The sequence below is a fragment of the Pleurodeles waltl genome, chromosome 3_1 (assembly GCF_031143425.1).
Source record: "Pleurodeles waltl isolate 20211129_DDA chromosome 3_1, aPleWal1.hap1.20221129, whole genome shotgun sequence".
NCBI classification, from domain to species: Eukaryota; Metazoa; Chordata; class Amphibia; order Caudata; family Salamandridae; genus Pleurodeles; species Pleurodeles waltl.
The window spans coordinates 1,738,728,928-1,738,750,165 of NC_090440.1; the positions used below are offsets into that span (position 1 = coordinate 1,738,728,928).

At 41.5% G+C, this 21,238-nt stretch overlaps 1 protein-coding gene across 1 annotated transcript in view; it reads right to left on the reverse strand.

Moving 5' to 3' along the window:
• The window catches only part of LOC138285560 (uncharacterized), a 999,550-nt gene that overhangs the window by 287,201 nt on the left and 691,111 nt on the right, over positions 1-21,238 (reverse strand). Inside the window, exon 9 of the mRNA XM_069225654.1 lies at positions 9,259-9,301. Coding sequence (XP_069081755.1) covers positions 9,259-9,301 — 43 coding nt within the window. The remainder of the gene's footprint in view (positions 1-9,258; positions 9,302-21,238) is intronic.

Here is a 21,238-nt window from a genome sequence, read left to right on the forward strand (position 1 = left end):
TCCCCAACTTAATTTGGTTATGGCCACACACATTTTTGCCAAGAAAAGCTCAGTGTCTAGGGCCTTCTGGTCGTCCGCTAGGAGGATGGGTATTTCGACATAGGACAGGTATTTCTCGATTTGAAGCTGGTCTGCCAAGGGATGCAGTTTATAAAGGGTCTGATAATAGTTGGCAAATTACCCTGCTATCTCCTCATCTGAGTCGTACATCATACATGAATCGTCTTTGATGGACTGTACCCATCGGTTCTCCCTCTTACGGAGACCCAACCATCCTGCAAAAGCTTACCCACTTAGTTCCCCGCCTCAGGGAGGCGGTGTTGGGCAGCTAGAGTCTGTATGCGCACTTCATCCGATGCGTGCTCTTTATATTCCTCCTGTAGGGTATCTAGTTTGCGCTTTGCTTTGAGGGTCGGCCTATGTGTGTAGTCAGAGTCTGCCAGCAGGATACAGCATTCCAGCTCTTCCAGATCCTTAACTGCCTTTTTCTTTATGTAGGCGATGATGTTTTGTACCCTGTCTCTCATTACAGCTTTATACGCCTCCCACAGCATCACTGCTGAGTCTACCGAGTCCTTGTTTTCTGTAAAATAAATCTCAGACTCTACTCGGCTCTCGTTCAAGGTCCCTATGTCCTTTAACTCCCATGCATTTACTTGTGATGTTGGTTCTATCGGGTTTCCGTTCCAATTCGATCAATAGTGGAGAACGGTCTGCTAGACCCTTGCAAGGTAGTAGGCCCGGGTTATTGCACCCACTCCCTCTACTGAGGCAAATACGTAACTCAGTATAGAGGAGGACTCGTGGGTTCCGGAATAGTAGGAGTAGACATTGTTTCCTGGGTGCTTACTGCACCCTAGATCCATGAATCCCAAGGATTCTACAAAATGGGCCAAGTGGTGTGGTAGAGCTTGCTATTGGGAGATCCCTGGACCTACCCATCCTCAGGGACATGAAATCATTGAAATCCCCCTAGGATATGTAGGGAGGAAGGGGCCTCTAGTAAGCTCTGGTCACATTGTTCACACTGTTACCTAATCAGAGTCATTTCTTTTGGCTTTCCCCTTCACGCTCCATAGCTTTCACAGAAACACTTGTAATTGATAAATGCTTTAAAAACACACAAATCCCCAAAGTGGCTCTCCCAACACAGAAGGTGAGCTGATACTACAATACTCACTGCACTTGGGAAACTCGCCCATAATTATTTGGAAGTATTCTTTTGCAAAACATTTTTGCACATAACTCGGCCTATGGTGGTTCTAGGTCAATGCGATCGCCACCAAAACTTTTACAACAATGTGCTCTTTCATAGGTCATAGGTTAGTGGGGACCCCAAAATAATAACCCATCCCACCATTCAGTGTAATTGTAAGCTCTCCCATGGCTGGAACGTTTGTTTCGTACCTGTAAGTAGTTTGTGTTTTAAGGGTCTTGTTTGAAAAAATATTCCAGTAGGCCTACTAGCCCTTTAGTTATATGCAGGGCCACTGGAATTATGTGGCAGAAAGGACCAAAATATGTGGTAGCTCCAACTCAAGTAAATGGAAGACCTATTGCTTTGCAAATGCTTGTTGAACATGTATTATGCACCTTATGCACCTTAGTGTTGTTTTTTTTATTCATATTGCTGCTTGTAACAATTGCATTTATTTCATTTTGATAATCTATTATTGTGCTACTATATGTGTAGATTTTAAAGCAGTTGTATGTATGTGAAGTATACCTGGAACTTTTGTTTTGCACCTGGGAATAGCTTTAAGAGCCTTGTTTGAAAATATATTCTAGTAGGCCTACTAGCCCTTTAGTTATATGCAGGGCCACTGAAATACTGTGGCAGCAAGGATCAAAATATGTGGCAGGATTGACCAATTAATGTGGCAAAAGTAGTCCAGTTATAAATTTACAATGCCAATAGCTCCAACTCAAGTAAATGCGAGACCTACTGCATTGCAAAAGCTTGTTTTTAAATATGCATGTGGAGGTCTCTCTAGAGCTTGAGGTCCCAAACAGAAGCTTGCTAGTGGGAGCCTGTCCCATGCATGGCCGGACTGGCCTATCGGGCAATCAGGTTGTGCCCGATGGGCTGGTCTGACACGTCCGTGCGTAGGCCCGTTTTTTTTTTTAGCAGTTTGTGGGACTGTTTAATGGCCAGGTGGTCCGGTTTTTACTGTTTATTTCCTAGATACCACCACATATCTTGCCCGCACAAATGCATGCAATCTCCCATGCCTTGCAAAATACCTTACGTCTTTACAATTACAAACCTGATCTGATTTGAAAATATAAGCCACTTGTTTTTTTTAGCTATCTGGTGCACTAATGGGGGCCACTTTAATTTTGTTGCCCGGCCCTATCTCTTGTCCCGGTTCAACCCTGGTCTCCTGACAGATGTAATGTGAGCTTTCTCACTTTGAATTTAAGAAATAAAAATTGAAGGTTATATATCCAGCCTCCTTGTCTTCCATATCAATGAATTACGTCTAAATATGCTCAAGCTGGGAAGAACAAACTGCCTCGGAAGAGGTATATTTGTACGAGCTGGACGAGAACATTTTTAACCAAGCAATCTTGGCTGCATTCTCTGCTGCGCAGGTCACCTCCGGTTGGGGTGCACGAGGAAGGGGCCTCGCACAACAACCTACATGCATTGTGGCAGGATAGACCGAAAGCAAATTGAGCCTTCTCTGGACTAAACCGTCTTTAAAGATTACCTTTGATATGTATTTGGCCCAGCTTTGAGAAAAGCTTGGGATCCAGTTTATAATCCACCTCTACCCTAGGGTTGCCCACGTCATGCTATCGTCATTTACTGGGAGGGGTGTTAAGTAGTGTGATGATCCACTTTTCTCCTTGGTATTTGGTGTCAATGCACAACTAATGGGTATCCCACAGTGTAAAATTATCTTAGGCATATTGAATATAATATTTTATAATTTCCCAAAATGGTTTTGCATGTAATAAAATGAGCCACAACCTCTTTTGAAATACTACAGTGGTGTTCATTTTCATAGTGCATGGTGAGAAATGCCTATATGTGCAGACTTTGTTCCTGCCCTGCACATGTAGTGAGTGTAGCAAAAGAGACACATTTGGTTAAACTGTTTATTGTGCCATACAGAAATGACCCCAGTGAACTGCATACAGGTTTGGTGCAACCTCAATCTGTCCATCTCAGAACCACCCCAAAGCTTCACAAAAGAACTTACATACTTCATAAGGAATCCTGCTCAGGAGCATGTGGTCACTATAGTGAGATCATAGGCCTTACAATGTGTTGAGGGCCGAACTCACCATGTCGAATACCACTAGAGAAAGTAATCTAGTGTACTTTTCCTTTGTTTGTGCTTCCGTCCGAAACAACATCTCCAATGGATTTTGTAGGCTGGAAGGGGCTCCCTCCCTGAGTAAGCACAATGGAAGAAGCATGAGGCCATGACGGTCTACCTCTTGTGCACAATCCCTCTTTCATTCAAGAGAACTTCTCCTTCTCTTTGAGGTGAACTGCACCCCATTGTCGGCAAGAATGCAGCAGGGATTATTCTCCCTTGAAAACATAATAGGCAAAAATCTGATTACAGTGAGTGAGGTGGTGTCCTGTACAAACTTCAGGCCACCTAGACAACATGTCCTTAAGAACTAGCAAGTACTTAACTGAAACCTCCTTGGTTTCCAAAAGACTCAGAATGTCCAGAGCAGGGGTCTCCAACCTTTTTTTTTTTAGTGAAAGCTATTTCTGATTAGTGAAAATTACCAAGAGCTTCCTAAGGCTAAGCAACCAGCCACCCCCATACCCAGCTTAATTGACCTTAAGCCTAATGTCCATAGAGAGAGATACTATTTGTTGAACAAAATACTTTGACTAGGGGCACTATGACAGGGCTACCATATGTGTCAGTGAGAGCATGGTCTTTGGGATTATATGAATGTGTTTGTAAGAATGGGATATATGGGAACAGGTGACAGAGATTGTGCCATATGTACTTATGGCACAGGACATACCTTTGCCATATTTGGCACTATTGCACGTGTAACACAAACATACAACCACTTTTTTAATGGGAGAAATTTGACATGCAGAAAAATATTCCGCAAAAATGTCCAGAAAATGGAAAAATTTTCTGCACTTTAAATTTCTCCCACCTAAAATAATGGCTGTATTTTTCACTTATAAATATGGCACTGTGTCGAGAAAATTAAACCTGAGAGTTAATTTTATTTATATGGATTCCATCAAACTCATCATTTAAATTTTCTCCCTTTTCCAAGTGTCACATATACAAGCACCAGACATCCTGCTCCCAGTGGCTTTAGCTATGGTGCCATATTTATAACAGAAACATACACTTGTTTAAATGGGAGGAATTGTATGTGAAGTAATATGCGTGCTAAAATATTAAGAAGTTATTGGTTTAATTGAAAGTGGAGAAAGACATTAAGACGAAATATCATAGAAAACATATTTTTCACCTTAAAGTTCCCCCATTTAAAAAGATGGCTATTTTTCAGTTATAAATATGGCACAGTGCCTACTGGCCACTGGGAATAAAAGGTCTGCTGCTTGTAAATGCAACACTTTGAAACGGGAGAAAATTAAAATGAAGAGTTAATCAATAAGGTAACTTTTCATTTTTTCCAATTTAAAAGCATTCAGAAACATCATTGTGTTCTCATGCTCCAATATTGAATCGACAAGGACTTTTATTTAGTGGTTAAACGCTTCAATGCTTCATTTCTTCACCTCTGTGCCCCACCCTGGCCCATAAAGCTGCCTGAGCACTGCTTATTACAGGCTCTGCTATCTGCAGCCTGAAGGTAATATTGTAAATTAAGCACAGCCTTCCCTTAACTTTAAAAGAAAAATGTGACCCTGTGCTTATTTAAAAATAAACTCAAGGTTAGATACTTTAACGTTGTCTGGGAGCTACTGGTAGCTTGTAATAGAGTGGTTGGAAACACCTGGTCCAGAGCTCCTCCCACACGTCTATTGGTATATTGCAACATAATATGGGAGCTGTGTTCATGGCTGAGACTTGTCACTCAAATTACATTCACAGAGCTACCTGATTAACCTCTCAACTTGTAAATCCATACCCGGACACAATACACACTTCTCAAATGCTCCTTTGTCTTACAAATACCCTAGTGACCTTCATGAGCCAAGTGCATCAATCAACTCCTCACACTTTGAGGGGTAACTAACCTGTTCCCTTGCATTATAAGTTTGTTACAAACGGTTAGTTCATTCATGAACTTTTCGAAGCCTCCCAAGCTCTTAACCTGAAAGGAACTCTTATCACCACCAACTCTGATCTTCATAATTTCCTTGAGCACATCATCATTCTGTAATTCCTCTGTCCATTCAACCTCCAAAATACAACCCCCCAGTGATCTCACAAACTTTAAATTCATCTTCCCTCTACCGGGTACCATCATTCTCAACAGAACTGTGAACATGTTTGACATGCCTAGATATGCAATCCACAGCCTTATTCCCCGAAACTGGAATATACACACACAACAGTACACAGTTTTGCAATGCAACCAACCGTTTGGTGTTATGGGAAGAAATACAATACAATCCTTTTCTGTCAAAACCTTCCTGAAGTGGTTTGTGATCAGTTTGAACAGTAAACTTTGTGCTCCACAAAAACTGGCTGAATTTCTCGATTGTATTGTACCTATTGTAGAGTACCTGCTTTACACTCCCTTCAGAGACCTAGAGGCAAAAGCTATGGTAACCTCCCTACAACGCTGACTTTGCTTCAACACTGCACCACGCTCCTTTTCACTGTTATCAGTCACAATACAACATGGTAGCTTTGGGATAAAACTTTTCAAATAATTTGCAGAAGACAAACTTGCTTTTATGCCATCAAACTCCCCATGACAAGCCTCATCCCAGTCAAACCGTAAACCTTACTTAAACAATCTTGGACTTGCACACGTACGACTGACAAAGTTTGGGACAAGCCTGCTATACAATTCAGCCATATGTAAAAATTCTTCTACATCATCTTTATTTGTTAGAGTGAGGTAAATCCTAAATGTTTTTAATCATCTCATCTTTTGATTTAACACCTTCTGCAGTGAATAAATGCCCCAAATACACAATTTTGGGTAGACAGAACTTGCAATTGCTGACTGTCAAGGTAATATCCTTCAAAGTAAAAATCCTTAACACTTCTCTGATTTGGTTCAAGTCAGCCTGTAGATCTTTGCTGAAAACCAGAAGATTGCCTTGAAAAGAATTTCACTCCTGGAACCTTCCCCAAAATATAATCCATCAGTCTCTGAGAAACATACTCTCCAGGGTAAAGACTAAAGGGCATCCTATTAAAGCAAAATACCTCAAAAGGAATAATGAACGCAGTGACATTTTTTTGAGTCTTTACTCAGAGAAACCTGGTGGTAAGCTGAGATGAGGTCCAGAGTGGAGAAAATCTTGACACCTCCCAACACAGCTACCATCTCTATGATATTCGGAAGAGGAAATGTGCTCTCAACAACTTCTTTGTTAAGCTTTCTGAGGTCCTCACACAGTGAGATGTCACTCAAGTTTTTCGTTGTCACAACAACAGATGCAACCCATTCAGAAGCTTCTACAACCTCAATTATGCTTTCTGTACACAAATGTTTTAATTCTATCTTTATTGCATCTTGTAGACTAAGGGGAAAAGTCCTAACTTTACAGGCCACAGGTGTGGCACCATCCTTCAACCGGATATGGAAAGTCTTGGAGAAAAGTGTCAACTAATTTGCAAGAATGTAAGACAACAGAAGTAACCTTTCTACACTGAACTTGGGACTCAGAATTAGAATCAAGGTAGATCCCTAACATTTTCCTTTTGACGTAGCCAGCTTAACAATGTATCACCCTTAACTGGTACATAAGTCTTACCCATAGCCACATTCCCACAGAATTCAATTTCGGCCTCAAAATACCCAACCAACTCAATGGGTTTTCCTCCATAAATGTAAGGTGTGACATCAGGATCCTTAAGCTTGACATTTCTTGGAAGTATCTGGCAAAGTCGCTAAAAGAAATCAAGGAAAGCCTTGCCCCTGAACTCAACATTATTGTGACAGTTATACTGTTAATGGACAGGAGGATAGACGGATGTTCACAAATAATACCTGACACACAATTCTTGTAACACCATCTCAATATCTTCTTTAAAACATTTTCACTGGACTCATTAGATTTACAATAATTTGTGAAGTGCCCTTTCCTACAATATTGCTTACAAATAACTTTCAAAGCTGGACACTCCTTGAAATTGGCAAAGTGATTAGGGCTCACTCACCTAAAGCAAACGTTTTTACTTTTTGAGATAGCAGAAAACTGTTTCTTTTGTTTGGAAGACTCAGCATGAATAACAAACAAATTATCCATGTGTTTCTGTAACTCCTTAATACATAACAACAAATGTTCAACTTGCTTCAAAACCATTAGGGCCTAAGTAAGATCAAGATAATTTTTGGATCAAAGTTTCTCATGAATTTTATCACACCTGCACTCTAACTTAAATTGGCCTCCTATTCCTTCTTCCATGCTTCTCCAAAGTTGCAGGAAGCACCCAAGTTATGCCGAGCCATGAAAAAATCTTCTACAGATTCCTCAATCTCCTATTTTCTTTTGCCAAAGTAATAATGTTGCAAACTAAAAGAAACTGTAGGAACAACATGATCATCCAAATGTTAGATTCATTTTTCATGCTCATTGAGAGATTGCGAGGCATCCCCATTACCTTCATTGGCTATTTTAGGCAAATGTTCAAATAGTTCTTGACCTTCGGCACCTAAACAATGCAACAACATGGACGCTTTTTTGTCCCGAGTTAAATTAGGGCCATAAACTCTCAAATCATTTATGAATAACTTTTTTCATTTGGCTCCTGGAAGAAGAGGCTCCCAGGGGAAGGTAGATAACAACAGAGGTGGTGTGATATTTTGCATGGCAGGCAAATAATCGGAGAAAAAAGGCAGGAGAAAAAAACAGGAGTAAAATAAAAGAAAGAGGAAAGAAAAAATAATGAGAGAAGATACCGGCACATGATAATGTGCCCGAAATCGCCTTGAAAAGGAAAAGTTAACAAAGAAGTAACTTTAAAATGGTAAGCAGTGAAGTCTTTCTGCTAGATGCTGGCAGAAATGTGGAAGTTTGTTCACAATTCAATGGAGACAGTGAGAGGAGCTGCAGCAATTCCCACAGAAATGAGGTAAGCATCCATAGCAGTCCAATAACCATGAGGTGAGGACATGGATTCCGAAGGTAAGGGTGGGCTTTCAGAGTGAGTGCTGAGGGAGGCAGAGACTTCAAGGAGCAAAGCGGCACTCCAAGCTCAACATAGGTGAAAGAAACACTCCAAACTCAGAGTCAGTCCTCTGTGCTTCCTAGGGAGATGAGAGCAGCCGCTGAGAGCAAGAGAATAGGGGCACGGAGATTCCAAGGCTGAAAGTCGTTCTACAAGGGGAGCAGTGTTTCTTAATAACGCGAGCTGGGATCACTTGCAACCAAGAGAGAGGGGGCTCTCTGTCCCGTAGCGAGAACTGCTCCAAAACCACAAAAACACAAGACATGCAAGGTGCAAGCAGGTCAAGTCAAGGGCACGGATTCCAAAGCCCTTGCTGCATGGCAAATGTGTACTCTCACTGCAACTCATGTGCATGAGCATGTCAGATGCCTGAGCGCATAGTATGGCTCAAAGGCAAATGAAATGAAGAAAAGTAGCAACATTTAAAACAGGGTACCCTGATATAATGGACAGTGTATTGTGGAGATGGGGGTAGAGCGCTTCTTCTAGGTCCAGAGAGGAGGTGTTGAAGTTCCTCTTAAACATGAAGATTTGTAGACACAAGTAGGTTAAACGAGTTGTCGCCAATGTGGTGGTAGTAGGTGACCTTAGTAAGATCCAGGAGTCCCAGAAGATCCCTCTGTAGCTGTTCACCTTCACGTCATAACAACCCCAACATTCCATGTAGGGCATTCCAACAATTCAAAGAAAGTTAGCACAAAGGAAAATACCAAAAACATTATAGCCTGGATAACAAACGTGATTCTGCTGAATCCTGATTTATTTGCTTCATACTGTCCCCACTGTGTTGTGTGCCTCAGAATATCTACCTGAGACACAAGAGAGTTACATGGTTTATGATAGACCAAGCCTTGCCCCCCATCTTCCCTCAGACAAGAAATCAGGGACATATTCAATTTACAAGGGTAGCTGCCACAACCTATATATTCATATGCCTTACCAGCCTGATGAGAACTCCTCCATGCTTCCTTCAAATATTTTCTCTGGAAATGACAAAAAGAAAACACATTTATGAACATATAGTGTTAAAAGAACAAGTTACAATCTAATCGCAGATTTCTCAGCTTAGAATATTCACCAGGCATCAGACTGGATCTGGAGAATCTTGAGTAGTGCCCCTGCGGCAGCCAGGTGGTGTTGATCGGCTCCACAGTGGCATCATCCACATGGGAAGTGAAGTCCGCAGTGCCTTTTAACGCACCACATTGGCAAGCTGACCTCATTTTTTTCGTATTTGAACACCAAGATCATAACGCCACAACTGAATGAAGTATGACCAGTATACAGAATCTAAAAGGAGCTTCAGGGTGAATAGCTAATAAGTCAGATCAGGGAGGATGGGGTGATCAGTGAGGAATCTGCTGGAAAATCTGAAGGCAAGGAACTTGTTCTTCTGATAGAGACTTCTAACAGCAGATTCTGCACCTTAGATTAGATACCCAAGCAATACCTCCTTGGAGTTAGGTCTGCAAACTCGTTCAAACCAGGAAATCCTGGAGGCCCAAACTGGCAAAAAGCCCATCTCAATGGACTTGACTAACCAAGCAGTAGTGCTTTGGGAATGTGTGGAGGGACACCCAAGCAGTAGCTTGGTAGATGTTCAGGACAGATGCTCAGTCCGTTAATGTAGAAGCAGTGGCCTCGGCCTTGGTGGAATGGGCCAGCAAGCCGTGAGGTTGCTGTTTTTTAGCCAGCGCATTGAGATTTTGATGCAAAGTACAAGACATCAAGAAACAGTTCTCTTCTGTGATCCTACTTTTTTTCTCGCTCCTGTGAATCTAATAAAGAGCTGATCATCCACACAGTGGTTCTGATACAATCACTGTTGAAAGACAGAGCTCTTTCTGGATGGAACTGGTGGAGCCTCTCTTCTTCCTTAAAAGAATGGGGAGGAGTGAAAAATGCCAGCAACATGATGTTCTGGCCAATGTGGAATGCAGTCACCACCTTCGATAGGGAGGAGGTGCAAGTCTGAAGAACCAATTTGTCCAGGTAGAATCCGGTGGATGGAGAATTAACTGAAAGAGCTTGAAGCTCACTGACCTCTGGGCTGAAGTAAGGGCCACTAAGAAAACCGCCTGAAGTGTCAGAAGTCTCATAGGCCACAGCTATTTAGGAGCTAGAATGGAAAGCCCATAAGAAATGTCATGACCAAATAAAGGTCCCAATAGGGCATGATGAAAGGAGTAGGAGGGTACAAATGTTGCAAACCCGTAAGGAAACATGTCACAATAGGTCCCTTAAGCAGTGAGGACTGATCCAGCAACCGCAAAAAAGCACAAATGGCAGAAAGATAACCTTTAGCAGTGCCCAATGGAGGGTTGTGCTAGACTAACAACAGCACAAATAGCAGCACCTCTAAAAAGGAGGCAGAAAGTGGATCAACCTGATGTGAAGAACACCAAGTCTAACATTTGTCCCAATGGCAGGCGTATACAGTTTTCGTTGGGTGACGCCTGTCTGCCGTGATGACAGCACAAATCTTGGGAGGAAGATCAAAGACATTCAACTGTTGCTGCTCAATCTCTATGCATGAAGGTGATGTGTGTGCAGATCTGGGTGCAGGACCCTACCCGACTGCTGTGACACAAAATCCTCCTGAAGGAGTAGCCTTATCGCTAGGACAGAGGCTCACTCTCACGAGTTCGGGATACCAAACTCTTCTTGCCTGGTCCGGAGCCACTAAAATGACTTGTGCCCAGTCGGTCCTAATTATTTTGAGAATCTGGGGGCAGAAGCACTATGACCAGAAAGGCCTAAAGGAGTCCCAGGTTCTGTTCTAGGTGGAACACATCTCTGAATTAGAACCGTTTTGGATTCTCCAACATGCAAATGTGCTGACATTGCTTGTTGTCAGCTATGGCAAATACTACAAGCCCAGGTTCTCGGCATTCTCTGAAAATACCTTGTGCCACCTTCGGACGTAGATTTCATTTGTGATCTGCAAGGCATCAATGGATGAGTTCCTCTGTCAGGTGCTGCAGAACCAGGAGGATGAGCGGATGCTCCTGCCAAGTCCAGAAGCACATGGTCTCTTGCCACAGGGTCCACTAGCCAACCCCACCTGTTTATTGCAGTCCCACATGGTGGAGATGCTGTCTGTTAACATCTGAACCAGCCTTCCCATGATAGACAGAAGGCAGGCCTTAAATGTCAAACGGATAGCCCGATGCTCCACAAGATTGATATGGAGATGAGATTTCACCAGAAACCAGAGTCCTGTGATCTCCACCTCTCCCAAGTGGATGCCCCAACCCAGAAGTGATGCGTCAGTCACCACTGTCAGCTCCGGGTAGGGAAGGGAGAGGGGTCTGCTGCTGATCCAGTCGTGCTTCGTCAACTACCAGTGCAGATCTTTAGCAGTCTCCCCTGAATTCTCAACCAGGTCGGAGATATTCCTCTGGTGGTGTGCCCACTGGGACTTCAAATCCCACTGCAGAGTCCACAGTGCATCACGAGGAGGAGCAAGGAAGCTATCAGACTCAGCAGCTTCAGAGTCAGTCTGACAGAAATCCAGGACTGAGGTTGAAACATACGGCTCATAGCCTGAATGTCCTGGAAGGGTAGGTGAGAAACTGAACTGTGCCCAGCATGGCTCTGATGAAAGGGAGCATCTGAAAAGGAGTCCGGTGTGACTCTGGCATGTTGATAGTGAACCTCAGTGAGTGAGCATAGTTTGGAGGTGGGTATCGACTGCCTCAGGTGAGCCTGCCTTCAACAGCCAGCCGTCAAGGTAGGGTAACACTTGGACCCCAGACCTTCACGGATTAGCTGCAACCACCACCATCACTTTCACAAACACCTCAAAGTCACTGTTGAGGCTGAAGGGGAGCACAGTGAACTAGGAATACTTGTGGTAATGCCTGTGAGCCTGCACAATGGGAACTGGAAATATGCATCCTAAAGGTCCAGTGCTACCATCTGGTCTCTGGGATCCAAGGCAGACAAAACAGACAAGGTGAACATCTTGAATTTTAATTTCTGTAGAAAGGCACTGAGAGAGTGGAGATCTAGTACAGAGTGACGACTTCTGCCCTTTTTCTGCACCAGAAAGTACAGGAAAAACAACCATGTTGTACTTCTGAAACTGGTATCTTTGGCCAACAGAGCCTGCATTTCATGACAGAGCAAAAAGAGATGGTGCTCCATTAGACATTCTGCAGAGGGGGTTACCATAAATGGAAGCGTATAACCCGCTGCATGATTTGGAGCACCCACTTCCACTTGTCAAGAGTTTGTTACTTGCCACTGGGACAGGGGGTGTCCGATCCTGCTGTCAACAGGATGTCTGTCCTACGTTGAGGGCCCATTACAGACGTCTGGAGGGTGAGGCATACAGAGGGGTGGAGGACTGGACAGTTCATTGGTTGTGGGTTCCAGGTTCTCTATGGGGTTTACGTCGTTGGCCACGAAAGCACTGGAAAGCTTGCTGGGCTAGGGTGTAAAGGTGGTACTGTGGATTCTCATGGGAGTCCCAACTGTAGCCATGGAAGGGGTGAAAGGAAAAATCCTGTTGCTGGGAACCCAAGGAACCACAGAATTGGTGGTGACTCAGCTCTCCTTGAAGCGTTTGACTGCCGTGTCACCCTAGACACTGAATAGGCAGGAACCATTGAAGGGTCTATAAGAGAAGGCTGGACATTCCTTAAAAACCCAGTGGACCTCAACCATGCATGGCAGTGGAGTGCCAGTGTAGATCCCATCCCTAGTGAGTAAGTGGTGTCTAGTCCACACCAAATTGTGAACTTCACTGCGCCCCAACCATCAAACAATTTATGGTTCAGAATGGCTCTGCCCTCTTCGAGAACTATGGGCAGCAGCTGCAAAGTTGATTCCCACAAGGCATGAGTGGAAGAGAAGATCTGTTTTCCAAAAGTATCCAGCCTCCTAGATTTCCTATCTGGAAGGATAATAGGGAACATTCTTGGGTTTAGCTTGGCTGTTGAAGCCTTCACCACCAGGCTCTAAAGAGAGGGACAATGGCTAAGGAAGGCTGGTTCTCCAGGGTGAGGGTGATGTTAGCGGGCAATCATTCTATGCATGGGAGCCCCAGTCAGGGGTTTTCCCAGGCCTCAAGGACAATGTTAGTAAGGGCCTCCTTAAAGGGGAACAGGGGCTCTGCAGAGCTTTCCCCTGGTTGAAGCGCCTCTGTCAAAACACGACTCAATGGAGGGTAGCTGTTAGACAAGGACCTCTGCTGCCCTGAGCATCAGTAGTGCAGGACCAAGGGAGGAAATCAGGCCAGACTCTAGAGAGGTGTCTGGCCACTGGTGTCACTCAGCTCCTTGTACCACTTGTCTTCCTGATAGGAGTCCTCCACCAGGAAGCCATAACCCTCTTCATCATCCCATCCTTCTGGAAAAAAGGATCTGTTCAGGGGTGGAAAGTCCAGGGGTTGACGAGTTCTAAGCACTGCCAGTGTCAACATCAAGCAGCATTAGGGTGCCGCCGTCTTGGACTTTGATAGGTGCAGTGGCACTGGGGATGGCATTGGGGGACTCTGTTCAGGAATGGTGGTCCAGGGTGTGGATCCGAAGGGCCCAGCTGGCTAGGGCGAGCCCACTGACGGTAAACTAACAGGGGCACCTTTTGGCTCCATGGGGCCCAAATGCATGCCAGAGGGAGCCGTTGAATCAAAGATGGAGTGCATGGCATCATAGAACTCCTTGAGTTAGACAGGACCCGATCCAGGGGAACTCAGGGAAGAGGCCCCGCCCAGCAGCTTTGAGGGTGAATTACAGAACTGGGACCTATAAGTAAGGTGCTTGCTAGGAGTGCTTCTTGGACTTACCCAACTTCAAAGATGAAGACTTGGAGCGAGAAGATGATCATTAGGGGTGGGTGAAAAATTCCACTCCACCAGTGGAGTTCAAGGAGTTTTGACCACTCTGTGCTCTGCTTGGAGCACAGATTTCCAGCAAAACTGTGCCACATTAAGTTGTCAAGCACAAGCAAGAATTTTTGTTCTCTAGCATGATTTTCCGGTGCTAGAACGCTTCCTGGCAAGATTTCTTACCACGGGTGGTCGCTGCAGGTCATAAGCATTCATGTTGAGAAAGCTGCCCCGTGAGTAGAAAATCTACTAGAGTGGCAGAAAAAAAAGCATCTTACTCAGGTGCACTGCATGGTGCAGTACAGGCTGATTTTACAGCATGGAAGAAGCTTCCAGCATGATGTTTCCGATTCTGCCCACCTAGCAGAACTCCACAGAATCTCACCGAGTTTTTGTGTAACTGTGCAGAATTCCACGGAGTGAAACTCCACAAGTTCTGCCCAGACCTAACGATCATCCATGGGATCGACTCCAAGAATGGGCCTACAATCTTCGTCATGATCAGGAGTAGGATCCTTCTTCTGCCGCACTGCCAGAAGCTTCATCGCCCACTGGTGAATCACCTTCAGATGGTGGTCAGCACAAGCCTTGGGATCATGGCCTAAACCCAGGAACCTAAGGCAAACCGAGTATGGGTCAGAGGCAGACATCTGTCTGTGACATTCCCCACAATGTTTAAACCTTGAGGGGTTGTTGGGAGACAAGTCCCTAGCTCACTGGGAGCAAAGCTCAAAAAAGTGGTAAAACAATGACTGAGAAAGCTCTCTGGATCTGCCCTGTTGACTCAGAAGGAAAGGAATGTCAATGCACTGGGGTGGCACCAATATAGGAACCACACATGCCTCTTCTGATGTGGACGCTGCCAACGCAGAGCTGATTGATGCCACGTACTGGCACATGGTGGTACTGCTCAAGATTGTCTGGATCCAGTATGATGTCTGGGGAATATTCTAAGCTGAGGAATCTACAGGTAGAAGACTCTGTCAGAAATAGCCAGTTTCAAAGACACATCACATCCTCTCTCACCAGAAGTGATGGACCAGAAGAATAAAAAATCCAATTTCTCGAGTCATTTAAATTGACCCTCTATTGCTATGAATTTGACGACACATGGCTCTAGTACGAGATGGCCAGCAATTGGAGTAAGAAATACTAGGCCAAGAATTACAGATTTTGGCAGGTATCGCCACTCCATCTACTGGACACCAAAATGTTTGTGTTTCCAAAATGTGGAATAGCATAAAGGGTTAGGAATTTCTTTTACTTGTTATTTCATTATTGAGAACAGGTGGGGTATGGTATCACATGCCAATTTCATTTGTGCAGCGGGAGACAAACGCAATAAGAATATCATTTAGCATGCTTACATATCGGTCAAAAACAAGTGAATGTAATTTAAGACATTACAGGTTTGTTAATGCGAGGATGCATACACACACATATCATACACCCTTCAAGGAATGCTCCCAGGTGTTTATTCCAAACTCATGCCTGACTCATAGATACAGCGTCTATTGTTATCATTTTCTAGTCCACCTGCCATGTTGTATTTGCTAATATCCTCAAAAGGTCTCCAGTATCTCTTATATAGGAGCTCAGATTTTTTTTACCATAGGGGCCAGGTAGTTGTCAACAATATTGTCAACAATATTTTCTCCAAAAGAGATTCACATGCAGAGATAATTTGTCTCCCTTGTGGATATGAGTAATGATTTTATCTGGTTATGAGAATGATAAAAACTGAGAGCCATTTGGATATATTTGAATTATTGTCATACTATTACCCGTGTAAATAGTATGTCACAAATTAATTGTGGTTACTGTCTCTCACTGAGAGAATCACAATGAGAAAAATGTAGTTGATGAAGAAGCGTAAGGAAAAATACCAATGATATGAATGGTATAACATTGATATTTCTCACTGGAGAAAATAGTTTTTAGCAATTACTGTAATGATTTTCAAATATTCTGTCTGGTCTGCCTCAATATTACATTTTACATTTTTCTAACTGTAAACGATTTTAGAAATGTGCACATATTGCTTTATTTTTTTAGTTTGAACCATGAGTCCCACAACGCATCCTTGATGGCATGATGGAAAAATATGTAAATAGGCACAGAAAAGAGACTCACTGGCCATGAACAAGACTGTTGGGTTGAAACGCGTCAGCTGTTTGTAATAATTAACTTCACAAAATAAAAACTTGGAAATTAGTCTTTGGAGTGCCGCAAAATTTCTGGATGTAATGCGTATCTGAGGGTGGTCAGACCCTCTTGCAGAGTGCCAGAGGAAGAGAGAGCATCACACTACAGACCATTTTCCAGTCTCTAGTGCATGTAATTGATTTCTTAATGTCAGCTGGATTACCTCAGGGTGGCTTGTACTGCTTATTAGTACCTAGTCTGCATGCTTTAAACTTTCAGTCACATTCTGTCTTTACAAAACATGTTGTAAGACAGAGATGCCCCCATCACCTATTCTATTCCAATCCCTGTCAGCTGCTATCTGATCCTCAAGACAGATTAAAAGACTGCCAACCATTTTAGACTACAAAAATACTTTCCTGCATGCAGATGTCACACATATAACCATCACAGCCTCAGGCACTTCACTTTCAGCTCTGATAACCTTAATGAGATATTTATTTTAGTTCTCTGGATACAAGGTGAACTGAGGAAACTTTAAACCACGAGGGCATGTATAGGATTTGGTTTTCAGTAGGTACAGCAAGTACATGGTCACATTTTTTGTGTGAAAAAAACAAATCTCTCTCTCTCTCTCATGCCCTAAGGTAACTGCAGCTTGCGTCCCCACCATGAACTGCTAATTGGTTGAAAACAATTTGCATCCCTTGATGGCTTGGACCTGCATCTACTTTGAGAGATGAGCTCAATTACAGCTCTCACTATGTGGCAGATCAAGTGATCCAAATGACAGTAGCCCTGAGAAACAGGGTTGATATAGAGAAGAATGTCCTACACAGCAAGCAAGGGCTGAGCATGCTACACAAAGCTAAATCTATACCGACCAAAATAAGCCACAGAATAATCAAGGCCATGCGCCTAATAATTAGAAAACATATTTTGTAAATCATTGGGGCACATGGCTCCATCTCTATGCACCACTAAAGAACAATGGGGGTCTGCTTATAGGAGGCTCCAGCATTCACTGGCAAGTATGGGCCTCTAATAGTATTGAACAATTAGGACAACTTAATGGATAGGGATCTCTAAAACTCTTTCATACCCTCAGCTCTGGATCTGGTCATACAAAAGTCAATGGAAATATAACAAATGATTCACTGACTCAAACATCAACTGAGTACGGACGCAATCTCCATCCCAGGCTTCCCAATAAGACACCTTGAGATGTGGGGGAAATTCAAAGCACCAGTGTCAGGCCTTTATTGAGTACTAATTCAGAATTAATACTCTAGTCCAGTGAAATCAACCTCTCGAGACCATCTGCAGATGTCATTACACCACAAATACACAGATGAGGATTGGGCAGTACTACATGCCTCTCATGAGAAACACCAAAGAGAGGCAGGAGTGAAATTCTATTATTATACATTGTTTCACAATTGGTACTGGTCTCTCAGTAAACTGCAGAGAGAGAAATAGGGACTGAGACATGGCTCTTGCATCAATCTGACCGTTGAAGATGTACGTAATCGGGAGACAGAATGGTTCACATCTTCTGGCATTGTACGCTATGACACCCTACTGGCCCCAAAATGAGCTCTTATATTATCCATTGATGGGCTAATGATCCCCCCCCTACAGCTGACATCCCCAAATTCAGTAATATGTTGGACAGTGTGAGAATACCTAACCATAGACGAAAGTAGGGAGTGACATCATTAGCTGCCTAAAACCTGTATTCCTTATCATTGGAGGAGACCGACAAAATATATTGATCAAAAATATCGAGGGACACAAATACTGTGTTCAAATATAGTTTAGCCCAATAATGTGTTCCTATATTTATAATGGGAACAGACAAAATATTGTGGCAAAAATATCGTTTATGAGAATATCAACCAGAAACAGGTATGAATATTGTTTTTTGAATAAATATCAACTTTAATTCGTTAATTCTTTAATGTTAAATAAACAGCTTCATCATTGATTTATATATGTATATGTATATATATACGTATATATATATATACATATACATATATAAATCAATCAATATGTACACATCTATATGTGTATATATATATATATATATATATATAATACACCACTAAATAAACAATTTGTAAATGCTTTGAGTTTCATTCTTATCAGTAAAATAAAATGGAAATTAACTAACAAATATACAAACAAAAATATATAGCCTAGTTCCAATATTAAAATGAACACATAAAATAATTTTATTTAATACTGCACTAAAAATAAAGAAATAGTATACACGGTTAAAAATGATATGTTAACAATTTAACAAATTGAGAAAATACTATCAGAAGCAAAAAACTACAACAAAAGTGTATATTTTAAAAAATATATAAAAGTTCTATTCTATCAAACACACAAAACATAATTAAAAACCTATTTCTAAATATATAAACATTAAAAAACAAATATTTAAACAAAAAACAAATAAAACTAAAGAACAAAATTAAAAACATCATATGTGCTCTAACCAACATTAGGAAACTGTTGGAGTTCTGAGGGGTTTACAATTCCCACTCCAATATTCACAACATTATGGAAGGCGTTGGACTCCAGAGGGGTTAGATTTACTATTCCAACCCCAATCTAATCAACAGTATGTAAACTGCTGGACTTCGGGAGGGTTAGAATTACTATTCCACTAAAGTCCAAGCAATAGTCGGGAAAGTGTTAAGAGTTGGCTTTCCTATTCTAACTCCAATCTAAGCATTAGTAGGGAAAGTGTTGGACTTCAGAAGGGTATGATTTACCACACTCACTCCAATGTACCAACAGTCTATAAAGTGTTGGACTTCGGATGGGTTAAAGTTACTATTCCCACTCCGATTTAAGGGACAATAGAAAAAGTGTTGGACTTTGAGGGGTCCAATTTACCATCTCCACTACACTCTAAGCAACAGTAGGGAAAGTGTTACATTTTGGAAGGGTTAGAGTTGCTTATCCCCCTTCAGTCTAAGCAACAGTAGTGAGAGGTGTTAGATTTACAATTACCACTCCAGTCTAAGCAACAGCAGGGAAACTGCTGGATTTCAGAGATTTTAGACTTATTATTGCTACTCCAGTCTAAGCAACAGTAAGAAAACTGCTGAGATTTTGAAGAATTGGATTTACAATCATCACTACAGTTTAGGCAATAGTAGGGAAAACATTAACTTCAGAGCGGTTAGATTTACGACTCTAATTCCAGTGTAAGCAACGGTAGGGCAAGGGTTGGACTTCGGAGATCTTATATTTACTATTCCCACTCCAATGTATGCAACAGAAGGGAAAGTCTTGGACTTCAGGGGGGTTAGGTTTACTATTCCTACTCCAGTCTAAACAACAGTAAGGATAATGCTGGACTTTGCAGTCTACACAACTGTTGGGAAAGTGTTGGACTTCCGAGTGGTTGGATTTACTGTTCCTACTCCAGTCTAAGCAAAAGTACGGAACATCTTGGACGTCGGAGGGGTTACATTTACTAAATGCATACATTATAAATTTAAATTAAAAATAAATAAATAATTTGCAATAAAAATGTAACAGATAAATTTAATTATTTATAATTAACTACATTCCCACTCAGTCTTCTACAAACCCAGCCATCCACCTCTAGAATCTAAATTTGTAGCATAAATTTAACTTTCACAAATTGAAATAAAAAACATATAAACAACTTACATAATTATTAATCAACTACATTTTAATTAACAGCAAAACATAATTAACATCAAAATTAAATTAATTATAATTTATCTTCCTGCCCTATCCCCCTACAAATCTAGCAAACAGCTCTTACAATATACATTACTATACAAAAAAATAAATTATACATTTAAAATGGTAAACTATATTTTAAAAAGCAATAATAGTTATACTAGTAATCTAGCAGTTAAAATTAATTTACTAACATATTAAATTTATGAAAAAATATTTATTACAACTATGTTAAAGTAACTAATATTAAATACCATAATATTCTTAAAAACTATATTATTAAATTAAAAAAATTATATACTTCCCTTAGACATTCTGTTCCATGATATTTTGATAGTCACAATATTTTTGACATGATATTCATGTCACACAAAATTGTTTATCATAATTTTGGTCATTCACCGTTGAAGGCAAGCCACAGTCCTGACATTAGAGGAATGGCTGAATGAACCACGTAACATGGCCAACTGTGAACATTTATATATTATAAGACAAAGTAACAGATGCAGGCCTCAGGCAAAAAATAAAAATACTCCTAGACCTTCAGGTTGAGTAACCTGAATAATTTACTGGACCATAACTGTAATGTACTTGACCCATAAACGGGTCTCAAATTGTGTGATCCTAGGCAAATATTTTAGTTTACACAGTCGCTTTTTTCTTCATTCTCCCATATGAGTGTACCTTTAAATATGTGAGCGCAGCACTTCTGCTGTACAAAAAAACGTTGAAGTTTCATTAAATAGACTAAACGTTTGCACCATGTATAAAAAGAATCTAGACTACATATAAGGGACATATTATCCATTACTTGACTCCTAGTTTATTTATAGCATTGCTATTAGGGCAGAAGGGTTTATGTTTAAATACTCACTCTTAATGAATATATTACTAAAGGATGATGTCCTCACACACGGTCATTTACAGACAGAAAATTTCCAAGAAGTGCCCATAATCCCTCCAACTAATTTGCAGCTTTACTGATAAAACTATATAATGTATTACCAAATCTCTGAAAATCTGGCTTCAGACTTCATATTTATTCTTTGCACTTCACCAAGTAAGGTATTCTGATCTGTTTTAACCCTATGTAAATAGTTTTTCATCACACAGAAGTACAAACAATGGGTGTTCACAAACACTGAAATGTTTGTAAAGATAACTTAGCTATTTAAATGTTGTGTGTTAGGAAAAAACTGACAAAATCTTG